Source organism: Bombus flavifrons, chromosome 5 (genome assembly GCF_040668555.2).
Source record: "Bombus flavifrons isolate JBK064 chromosome 5, iyBomFlav1_principal, whole genome shotgun sequence".
In the NCBI taxonomy this organism is placed as follows: Eukaryota; Metazoa; Arthropoda; class Insecta; order Hymenoptera; family Apidae; genus Bombus; species Bombus flavifrons.
The window spans coordinates 3,740,480-3,752,387 of NC_138446.1; the positions used below are offsets into that span (position 1 = coordinate 3,740,480).

Genomic DNA, 11,908 nt, shown 5'->3' on the forward strand with positions numbered 1-11,908 from the left:
AATGTTATAACACGGTACAATTTATTCTTAAAATTTATTACGCAATGAAAAGATTAAAATCTATATTAATTTATACGTATATATTTATACGTCTTCGAATGTAATATTATTTAAAAATTATATGTCGCAGATTTTGCACTCGTTTATACATTACCAAACCTCGAGTAACCCTCTATTAATTAATCCATATATTCGATCAAGAAGCGGTAATTTTCTTCCTCTTTGACAAAATTTATAATCGAGGAAACGCTATTGAGTTTTTGAAAGCGAAATTGTTCGAATTAGGAAAATCAATTTGTTAGTTCGTCGGTATTCACAACTTCAGACACAAGAAATTTTAATCTCTCACTTCTTATTATCTCTTCCTCCTGGAGATGATTTTATTCTCACTTTTCTAGTACCAGGACTTCTGTCTGCAACGATAAGAAACATATGTCGTAAAGTGTTGTTATAAAGTAACGTGGACTAATACAGAAAACAGAACACTCCACAGATAGTCAGAAATTTCCTGAATAAAAATTTGGAAAAGGAAGTTTTCAAACGAAAATGAAATTTTCGCATCAAAACATTAAGACAATATTTATTCAAAACGTTTTCCTACTACAAGAATTTTCTATTCTCCGTAGGTTTGATCCATAAAAAAACTATACGAGTCCCTTACAAGATACGCGGTAAAGTTACAAAGGTTATATTCTTCCATAAATCTTGTTACTTTGGTTATTTTATTTTATCTTGAGATGGTAAGCTTCAAAGCCACGTCGATCCAAGCAAATTTAAAAAAATCTGGCATTCACAGAACTTTCATATAAAACAGAATACGTAGGAACCCGTAATTTGATAAACGCATGCTCAAGCTACCGATAAAGTAATCGCACGCATTAGTATCTTCTGCAAAGTTTCTTTTTTAATAAAGTTACTTTATCGACTTTTTAATGTCAAAGTTCAAAGCTTAAATGGATAAAATACTTCGAAAGGAACTATGCATCCTTAGTTTCCTTATTTTGGAAAGAGAGAGAATGAGTGGGAGAGTGGGAGAGTGGGAGAGTGGGAGAGAAGGAATAAAGAAAGTTTGGATGTATTACGAATTTCAAAGAATAGATTAGGAAAAGATAAATTAAACTCTTAAAAGGATGGGGAAACAGTTCTCTGACAAATTACACGATAAGATAAAGAAAAGCTTCGACGTCAAAGATTAAAAATCATCTTAATGCACATAGTATACTTTAACGAATACTTGATATTTTCAGGGTCTGTTCGTCGCGTTATTTTACTGTTTTCTAAACACCGAGGTTCAAAACACAGTGAAACACCATATCGAACGATGGGCAACAGCTCGCGATCTGGACACAGAAAGAAGGTATTATAACAATTGGTCTCCCCGTTCGAGAACAGAGAGTATAAGGTATTCTATTCCCTTATTGCTTAATTATTTAACTTTCTTTTGAGTTCTTTCGTCACTCAATATTTCGTTCGAAGAAATCAGCGAAACTTCCTATGCAAACTGCGTTCACGTGATTGTTGCGCATCTAATGATTAATTTAGGAGAACTGTAGAAAATTAAAACGCTTAAATGGGGACAATTTAGAATGGTTAATCGCTTTTCGAAGTCGTTAACGGTGAAAATTTACAGATTGTACTGCCCACCGTCAAACCCATACAGAAAAAGGGATTCATCCGTAAGCGAGACGACCACAACAACCGTAATAGGATTAAACTCGACGACCACATTCCTAGATAAATCGAAAAAGGCCATTTCGGAGGATCTGAACGAATAGGAACGATTCTGATCTCGCCAATGGACCGATTAGAGCCATTATCGAAGAATCTGTTAAACATTCTTCTTTTGAAAAAATATTCTTAAGCAAATCAAGATCTAAGAGATACCAATCTTCTTTCTTTGCTTGTAAGTGTCATTTTCTTTTTATCTGATCATCAAAGGAAGAAATAATTATTTGGGAAGATGGAGAATTGTTATTTATTATTTGAAGGAGGTTTACGTTTGCCAGTGTGAAATATTTTGAGCAAGAATATGTATAAGAAAGTAAATTGATTGTTAAGAATTTTACAAATGTTGGAAACGAGAGGGAAGCAGTCAAGGGGGCAACATATTGAAATATATACTTTGTCACAGAATTGTTCATAAAATAATGGAAATTAAAAAGATGAACAGATTTATATATTATGATTTATACTTTTTGATATGTTTTCACCTTCTTTCGTTTTCAAAATAAAACTAATTTTTATTATTCTGGAATTAGCATTTTTTCAATATGGTATTTGTACAAATTAATTGCATTGTAATATGATAAAAATTGATTGTGAATGGATGATTAAATTTCCTTTTTTTTTGTTACGATTTCTTTCTTTCATTGCCAAAATATACACGTAATATACGCGGGAACAAATGAAATAAAACGATGCTTTGGAAAAAGTGGCGACATTCAATCTTTTTAGTTTTGTTTTTAGTTTCATTTTCAATTTCGCAATCAACCCTCTCATTTCCAAGATATTCATAAAATTACCGGTAATTAAATTAACTTTACAATTGATATTTTCCTAAAATGTACTTGATATATGCGTCAAACTATTTAATGTGTAAAATATAAAATCTTTCTTTTGTGAAATAACAAGTCTCCTAAGGACTCTTAAACTCCTGCTAGTTTTGTTAAAGCACAAACAAACAAAAACAACGCCGGATATATCTCTAAAATAGAAATATTAGATTTCTCTCTCCCGTCAATCGTAAAATTTGATTTAAAACACAGAAAAACGAACAAATCCACAAGAATATTTCTCAGATCTTTAGTGCTCCACAACAGCGTCATTTTCAGGGGAACAATATATCGTATTGATTCGTCGTAAGGAATGGTTGAAGAAATTAAAAAAGATCTGAGGATATACAACAATGCATCGATGCTTTTATTTTGAATTACCATTTTCGTTAGGAAAAGGGTAGCCTCACATTCTTGCCCATTCACACGTTCCATTCGTGCCTTGCCACTTTCGCCTCCTCCACATTCGCTTCACTCCATTTTCCCTTCTGTTCTTTTTTATTCTCCTTTTCTTTTTTTTTTTTTTTATTATTATTTTTTTAATCTCATTACTTCGTTTCACGTCTGTTCAGCTCAAGAGAAACACGAACGCGTTCGAATCAGAGGGAAATCAATTTCCCTGTTTAAATTCTACGACACCCATCATCAAACTTCCACAAGTGGACTCCTGTAAAAAAGAAAAATCCGTGAGAATCCTTTTTTCTTACTCTCCCTTTTTTCTATGGTACATTATCAATTTTTTTCGCCGTTCTATTATCGTCAAACGTAAAAATTTCGATTTTCTGAATTGAAAATTTGAAATCAAAGTTTGCAACGTAAAAGGACAAAGAAATTCCGGAAGAGAAATTAGCAATTCAAACTGGGTGATAGTTCTAGAAATGAAATACCGTTAATATACATATATATGTTTTACTTTCTTCTTAAATGTATTTTATTGTTTAATAATAAATGTACTAAATATATAATATATAGATATGTTATAAATTAATAAATATATTAAAAATGTTTTATTATATTTTTATATTTATTATATACGTATATGTGTACTTATAGTTAAAAAGTGGAAAACTGCTTTGTACTATTATTAAAATTTTCTGCTATTCTACCCAGTTTCGATTGCGATTAAAAAAAGGTTAAAAGAATCGTTAAAAATAGCTCTATTGTCAGAAACGTGCATTAGCATCGTTGTATGTGTTGATATCTCTGGTGCGAATTTAATTATTTGGAAAAGAAAAAGGGCAGAATTTTTGAATATTAAATGAACTTCGTTAAGTTACCTTGCATGCGAAAACATATTATACATATCCGCACAAAAAACTATTTCAACACAAAAACTTGCCTACTACACCGTTAAGTATTTACGTTTGTCCATAATTAACATTTAAAACTTATAAAAAAATTAATTAAAACAATAATAAATAATACGTTTAAGGAAGATATATCTTTTAGCTTCATCGTGTTGTTATTACAAATTTATGATCGTCCTTGTTAAATATCATTTTTGTTTTGAAATATAAATAAAAAAAGTATTTGTAAGTAAGTAAAGTATTTGTATCAATATTTTAATAAGAGAGAAAAAGTATTTATTATTATAACAAACTGTTAATGAAAACATTATTTATTTTGACTCCATTGCAAGCATGAAAGCTTTATTGAGTATCGAAAATATATTGTAAATACTTATTAACAATCGCTTCCGTAAAACGTCGGGCATCACTATATTCCCAAGTCCGTGTACATATCGCAAACTTTTCCATTTCACGTTATTTAGTGATATCAAATGACCGACTATCGTATTTTACATGTATCAAGATTTATAAAACATGTTACACAATATCGTACGTGATGCGTGTGCTTGTATCTATAAAAAAGTTTCAAGAACATTACAATGATCAACACTATATTAGAAACAATTCGTTTCGATTATCTTTGGAGCAATATACATATATATGTGTGTGTGTGTATGTGTGCATAAAAGAAAAATAAAGTAATATTATGCCCAATAGTAACAGGAGAGTACGTTACTCGGGGTTCAAATTTTGTCCAAAGATCCAAGAAGATAATTATTTTTAAGTAGCTATGAGGTGAAAGACCGAAGAAATGGTACCTGATATGTCGTAAAACTTTATTTTTGCGTTGAAATATAATCAAATGAACTTATATTTTGTACAGATTGAAGTTTAACATAAGTTAATCAGTCCAAAACTATTAATATTAAACAGGCTAAAAATGATAGGAAAATGAAAATATAATGAATAATATCAAACACATTTAATAACCATGAAGCGATATATAATTTAAAAATTTTCTGAGCAATATATGTGTATATTATAATATAATTTAAAACTTGTATAAAATTTGTAAAATATTCGATAATTTTTAGTAAATAAATGTACTATAATTTCGTTTCATTTGTAAAAACGGTACAGTGTAAAACATCAGATAATATAACGTGACAGACACATGATCTTTGGACCTTAAGAAATCACCCCCTAAATAACGCTATCACTTAACATTTATTTTACCATGAATCAGGCGATTCGTGTATGTTTATTAAATAACTTCATATATACAAATTTGTATAGAGACAAATTAGAGAAGAGTCATGAATGGTATATGTTATTCAATGTGTTGTCGTTTTAAACTACCATTTAATATATGCCTATTGATGTAAGAACGCAGTTCTATTAAGACAACATGTCTTATGTTACGGTAAATTGGACTAAATTGTTTACGATAATAAATTCATTCGATAAAAATGATTAGATGTCGTCTATCACGAACTACAAATATATACCATAAGCAGTCGAAAGGATTTCGACTTTCTTTTCAGTGGAGAACAAATTTATCAAGCTAGATAGTTAAAATGCGTATTGTTATTGTTACTGAAAAGGAGACTAGTTTGCAATTACAATTTTTAACAACAAAAACACAACTGAATCTAACACAACAGAAACAACAGGATAAATTTTGAATAAAATTTAAAAATGTTAAAAATTAAGAGAAGAAATGTAATCTTCTATATGGAATGTCATAACGAAAAAGCAAAATGTACTAAAAAGAAAACAGTACTATTGTTTAGATTACAAATCTAATATATATATATATGAATTATCTTTGTTTTCCTTCACATCCAATGTTAATTTAATATTACATTAACAACTGCTGTAATGTTCACATTGTTATTGTTTGTGACCACTTTATGTAAGACCTAACAATACTTTGTACAAGTTTTATGATACAAATATATTACGACAATTCAGTTTATATACCATATAACATTATACTTTTAGCATTACACCTTTTATGGATTAAACCTTTTCTTGTAGAAGTCAATGATTTTATTTATATGTAATGTCATTGATAAAAGAATCTGACTGCTTTCAAATCCAAAAATTTTTTCACATGGTACTGGGAAAATAGAAATCTACACACTTATGCACCTCCATCAACAAACATACTTCACACCAATTCACTTTGAAGGTATTAACCTCGAAGTATCCTCGTGATTCTGGTAACTTGGTTTTCCATAAGTGAACGGCAAATATCTGTATTTGATCATATGCTGCAAATCAATTTCAAATTCATTATTTTATATTTTTAAATATTTTTTACTCAACTCCATCAATATATTTAATATTATATTACCTTTATTTGACGTTTCATAGTAATGCAAAATAGTGTTATGAAGTACATGACAAGTATGGGCCAAAATACTGGTACATTGAAACAATCAAACATAGTACATATCATAGCAATAATTGTAGATTTCATCACAGAATACCAGAATTTAAATTCAGGTAACCTTCTAATAAATGGTCTAAATTCTTCATTGGATCTTGTAGGTAATTCTGGTCCTTCACCATCTATCAAGAAAATTCTGTTAAAAGTGTGTTGTAGAAATGGAAGTGAAATTTGTTTAAGTACTAAAGTTACATGGAAGTATAATTCACTGAATAAAATTCTACCATCATAATTTCTATTTAATTTTATTTCATATTAATAACCAATAATTTTCATAAATTTATATGCACTTACCATCAAAATCCATTCCAGGATCAATTTTAGGAGTAAGGAATGCTATGAATAAATTTAGGTGATAAATTGCTAGTGCATATGTAACAATGTACCATCCCTAAAAAGTATGAGAATATATTTAAATTTATAAAGAGAAAAGAAGAGAATATATCTTAAGCTTTAACTTACCTCTGATAAAAGTATACGTAAAGAAAAAACAAATACTAGAAAAAAAGCCACTGTCCATCTTGACACTACGTGAGGAGTCCAAAGATCCAAATATCTTTGATATAACTGTAATAAAAATACATGTATTTAACAATACAAATATACATTTTAAATACATATTTAACACATTAGCACAATTAGGAACTACAATTAACAATAAAACAAAATATTTAAAAAATAAAGCTTCAAGACGTATCACTAAGTACCTGTGATATTCTTCCTATTGCTTGACTAAAAACATTTCGTCTTGGAGGACCACCCAGATGCTCATCTTGCATCATTTTACCTTTTTACAATAAAATTTTTATTTTAATCATGATTATAAATTCATATGTACATTGCAATATTCCTATTAAAACATCTTCAACTAAACTACATACTTGTAGCAACATTCTCTATTTATTATATAAATACTATAGTTTCACAAATAAAATATTACATTATACAAAGATATTCTTAACCCCTTAAATATGTAAATAAATAATGAATTTGGAAAAACAGATAAAAACCAAATGTAACTATAAAGAATTAAATATTAAATATTTTACTGAAGTCATAAACTTAAAAGTAAAGAACAAAAGTAAACTATATTTTACTTTACTTTTTACTTTATTAGAAGAAGACATTAATATATATATATAATAAGTTCCACTTGTATTAATAAATCTAATTAAATATTTCGTCATTATGAATACATTACTTTTTTATATTACTAAATATATTTTTACAAATAAATCTAAACAAGAAATATACAATATGTCTTGCAATGAACTCCGGCAGATGTTACAGATCCAATTAGATAAGAAATCCAATCAAAGTGAAAAATACTTGTTGAACATTCGAATAAATAATAATTCGCGTGTACAAATGCAATTTGATAGTTTAAGAACAATGCTAATATACCAAATTATTAACATCAATTATAAAAACGAATTCAAGGTTGCTAGAATTTAAGACTTCCTCAGTAATAGTTTGATCGAACCTTATATCAAACGATAACTTAAAATTTGCATGAAATTTCAGATCTCTATTCATTAACTATATCAATTTTGGGAAGAAAGTGCGAACATTCATGTTTAAGAAATTAATACTATTTTCACAAATTCCGAAAAGCACGAAATAAACTAAACGATATGCACATAACCTCCTCATTTTACAATTATCTTGAGTTCAATTATAAATCGCAGGTAGATCGGAAATGAATAACATTTACCTAAAGTATTTATATGTTTTCAGCCAATTTTCGCGACTAATTCGCTGTTTATTCGGTTAAAAAAATAACACGTCAAAACATTAATGGCATACTATGATTAGGCGTACTATAAAATTTGCAAGGTGTTTCAACTTATCTCCTGGTAGTATTGTATCCCAAGTGTGTATGACCATTAAATCTGATTCTTATGTAACGAATTATATGATTTACATTAATTCGTGATTGGTAACATGTACCGAGGTGATTTTTTCATTAAGTAATTCGCTATTACTTCTAAATATTTATCTGATTATTTTATTAACAAAATAATTATATAACCAATAAGAACACTAACAAGTGTAAATATATAATCTTAATAACATACATATAATAAAAACGTTAAAAACTAGATATTTAAGAAATCGAAATCATTTGGCATGATTTTTTTCTAATTTTAAACACTTTTATATTCTTTATAATTGTAGATATACATTATTGAATATAATACATCCTAAATTTTAGAAAAATACTATTTTTTCGATACAAATATAAGTTTACGTACAAATTTTTAATGTGTTCATAAAGCATAACAAGACAAATATAATTAACTGATTAACATAGAAGTAATTCATAATATATATATATATATATATATATATATATATATATATTTATACATATATATACATATATACTTGTTAAGCATAAGAAGAGGAAAGGAGAATCATATTTTATCTAATGAATGTCTTATCACAATAATATTTTGTTATTCTGATAAAGATGAATGTTTATCTAGCGTTCATATACATATATACATATATAAGTATATATAGATATATAAACAATGATTAACTTTTGAAAGATGATGTTTAAGCGGAACTGTCGGAAGCTGATGTCTTTTGGAACGAAAATAACTACACAACGTTAAAATTTTCATTTTTAGAATAGAAGACTGTGAAACTGACAAAAGTGCGGCGCCATATTGCGTGCTTGTGTTTGGTTACTGTTCTGGCGCGTGGTCAAGAACTATTATATTTAATTAAATACCATGTCTGATAATCAGGTGAGCTTCCCGATTTTAAAGAGCAATTTATTGACCTACATTTCGTGGTATAGATGCAACATAACATTTGAATGTTCAATCATATTTTGAATCTAATCGGTCTAACCTTGCGTATTAGGAGCAAAAACCTGAAGCCGGCCCAGGCGACGCGAATTCCGAATACATCAAGCTTAAAGTTGTTGGAAATGTAAGAAGTTGCCGTTTTATTCTTTTATATTCACGTCTTAGTTCCATGACGTTTAATGACAGGTTTCATAATTTCTTTTTTTTAGGACAGCAATGAAATTCACTTTAGGGTAAAGATGACCACTCAAATGGGTAAATTAAAGAAATCGTACAGCGATCGTGTGGTTAGTCCACTTTTCAAAATAAGCGTGTGTCTAAATGTCATGCATTTCAAAAAATAATTTATTAAAAAAGATAGCACAAAAATTTTCTTATTTTATTTTTTACATGACATGTGATAACTAACTGAAATCGTGTACAGTAAAAGTATAAGTTAAAAAGTTTATGAAAACTTTATATCATCATTACGACTAGAAGACTTTTTAGTTTTGAATGAATTTCTATATATATCCTATATTTATAAATGTAATTTACGGAAGTATTTTTAATCTTTCAAAAATAGAAAAAACTGATAATTTTATCTCTTATTGCGGAAGTATCTAAAGTAATATTATCTTTATGTATTTTAAAAGATATTTATAATTTATTTAGGGTGTTCCTATGACATCACTCAGGTTTTTATTTGATGGTAAAAGAATTAATGACGACGAAACACCAAAGCAGGTAAATTTCTATATAAGCTTAAAATTTTTAATTAACTATTGTAGAAGTAAGAATTCATTACACCTTTACCTTACATTACCATTACGCCTTTAAAATAAATAATTTAAAATTGAATAAAATTTTATCACAATTTATCTTTTTTTTTGATTAACTTTATTATTACATTTATAGCTAATATAATTCCATTTTGTATAATGATAATATGATACTAATATTGTTTTTTAGTTGGAAATGGAAAATGATGATGTTATTGAAGTATACCAAGAGCAAACAGGTGGTCGCTACTGAAGAAATTTATTCAGTTTCAATATCTTTTAAAGTGAAAGTGACTATCGTAAAGAAATGGACAAGTTTATCAGTATATATATATATATGTATGTTAAAGAAACATGTAATTTGGTTTTTTACGTAACATTTTGATGTGCAGTTCTACATTCCTGTAACGTGGCAAGTTTAAGGACCATCAACAGTCAGTTTCATACAATGTATATGTTCATCCAGCAAAAACAAAAAAAAAAAGAAACAGAACTGAAAAAGAATCATGCCTTAAATACAGTGAGTTTTGTCTATTAATAACATTTGGCAATATATTTGCATTCTATGGATTTCCAAATTTATAGATTTAGATCGCGGGAGTTTCCGAAAGTTTTAATTTCATTATTGAAGTACGGTAAATATTACATAATATGAATATGATTTAAACAAAATTGTTGCGTTTAAGGTACGTCTATAATAAAAGAGATAATTGTAATATTTTCCCTTTGCCTTTTCTATGTAATTTTAATATTAACAAAAGTATTTTCTATTTCAAAAAATATGCATTACTGATATGCAAAAAATTACTTTTCATGGATAAATTATGAAGAAATTAATTCGATGTAAGTAATGTGGATGTTTCTGAAGAACTTCTTATTTTAGATTTCGTTTTATGTTATTATCAGTAAATTATATATAACAATGACAAAATTTCAAATCACTATACATAATAAAAGTGACTGCTGTATAGTTATACTTTATGTATAAACTTTAGTAAAAGAGGTTCTCATTTTTCAAAAACTGCTATTTGATTTAATATTGAAGTTAAGCATTAAGTTTGGCATTGGGCCAAAGATTTACAGATTTAAACAATTTTTTGATATATATAATTTGAAGCTATATGATTCTATACGGGCATCCTCATTACAAAATACTTATTCATTGATTTAACAGGACAAAATTTTTACAAATTGTAATAAAATTTATTCTTGTACAGATAAGTAATATAGTTTCTGTTTTCATTAATAAGGTGTAAACATTAATTGGCACTTTTCTTTCATTGTATGTTTAAACAACATTCGCTTTTTTTTAAATAGTGTAAACAATTTAAATAGATGTTTTAATGAGAACAAATAAGTAAAAACAATAATTACATTACCTTTAGTAGTACTCTATCATGAAACTTGTAGCACTTGTTAAATAGAAGAATAACTGAATAATAATAAAAACTAGACTCTCATTTTCGTAACAAAAGCAGAAAATGATTTTGATATAAATAATATTGTAATAATCGTTAGATTTACGATAAAATTGCATCTACATAGCTTTATCGATTTCACAAAACGTGTTTGCATCTGCCAAAAGCATAAATTACTTGTAATAATTATCTAGAAAATAAATGATTCTTCATCTTTCTCTACTTTACATATTGTTTAAAAAATAGTTACAGAAATAAAAATGCTTATAGATTATAAGGCAATCTTTTCATTTAATAGAATTGCTTTTATTTATACATTGAACAGAGTTGATAATTGCTATTATTATTTATTTTTTAGCACTTCTTAATGTATTATTCGCAAATTTTTAACATTATAAGCGGACATTCGTAAAAATAATTAACTATGTACAGATCATCTTGAGTTAACCAGTAATTCTACTATGTGGCGTCCTATCATTATTACACATTTACAGTGATCTATAATTTGGAAGAAGCAATTTTTTGCCTGTGTAATCATAGTTTCACAAAAATTGAAGTCTCAAATGGAAAACTTTTTTGTCATAAATACTAATTTATTGAAAATTGAAATGTAT

The 11,908-nt window shown here is 27.5% G+C and overlaps 3 protein-coding genes across 10 annotated transcripts in view; 2 read left to right on the plus strand and 1 right to left on the minus strand.

Annotated features, from left to right (window-relative positions):
• Positions 1 to 5,618, plus strand: part of Dh44-R1 (Diuretic hormone 44 receptor 1) — an 83,584-nt gene extending 77,966 nt beyond the window's left edge. For 2 of the 4 annotated variants that reach the window (XM_069114354.1, XM_069114352.1), the window contains exons 9-10: positions 1,248 to 1,402; positions 1,631 to 5,618. In XM_069114354.1, the coding sequence (XP_068970455.1) occupies positions 1,248 to 1,402; positions 1,631 to 1,775 (300 nt within the window). In that variant the 3' untranslated portion in view covers positions 1,776 to 5,618. The remainder of the gene's footprint in view (positions 1 to 1,247; positions 1,403 to 1,630) is intronic. The other 2 variants (XR_011173309.1, XM_069114353.1) reach the window with 2 other exon arrangements.
• LOC138180455 (protein RER1) lies at positions 21 to 8,166 on the minus strand. Of its 4 annotated transcripts, XR_011173310.1 has the most exons (8): positions 8,011 to 8,166; positions 7,004 to 7,083; positions 6,759 to 6,863; positions 6,591 to 6,687; positions 6,201 to 6,418; positions 6,044 to 6,117; positions 2,934 to 3,219; positions 21 to 413 (listed from the first exon to the last, which is right to left on the minus strand). XR_011173310.1 is itself a non-coding variant. In XM_069114357.1 (7 exons), exons 2-7 carry the CDS (start codon positions 7,076 to 7,078, stop codon positions 395 to 397), a joined length of 588 nt encoding a protein of 195 aa, XP_068970458.1. In that variant the 5' UTR covers positions 7,079 to 7,083; positions 8,011 to 8,166; the 3' UTR covers positions 21 to 394. The 4 variants fall into 4 exon arrangements, 3 of the variants coding, with proteins under 3 accessions (XP_068970458.1, XP_068970457.1, XP_068970456.1); XM_069114357.1 differs by lacking the exon at positions 2,934 to 3,219; XM_069114356.1 differs by lacking the exon at positions 21 to 413 and having other exon boundaries at positions 2,897 to 3,219.
• A 747-nt stretch (positions 8,167 to 8,913) lies between these two features.
• LOC138180457 (small ubiquitin-related modifier) lies at positions 8,914 to 10,597 on the plus strand. 2 transcript variants are annotated; one of them, XM_069114361.1, is made up of 6 exons: positions 8,914 to 9,052; positions 9,171 to 9,239; positions 9,325 to 9,402; positions 9,770 to 9,841; positions 10,067 to 10,166; positions 10,269 to 10,597. In XM_069114361.1, exons 1-5 carry the CDS (start codon positions 9,038 to 9,040, stop codon positions 10,127 to 10,129), a joined length of 297 nt encoding a protein of 98 aa, XP_068970462.1. In that variant the 5' UTR covers positions 8,914 to 9,037; the 3' UTR covers positions 10,130 to 10,166; positions 10,269 to 10,597. The 2 variants fall into 2 exon arrangements, with proteins under 2 accessions (XP_068970462.1, XP_068970461.1); XM_069114360.1 differs by having other exon boundaries at positions 10,067 to 10,597.
• Positions 10,598 to 11,908: the final 1,311 nt, after the last annotated feature.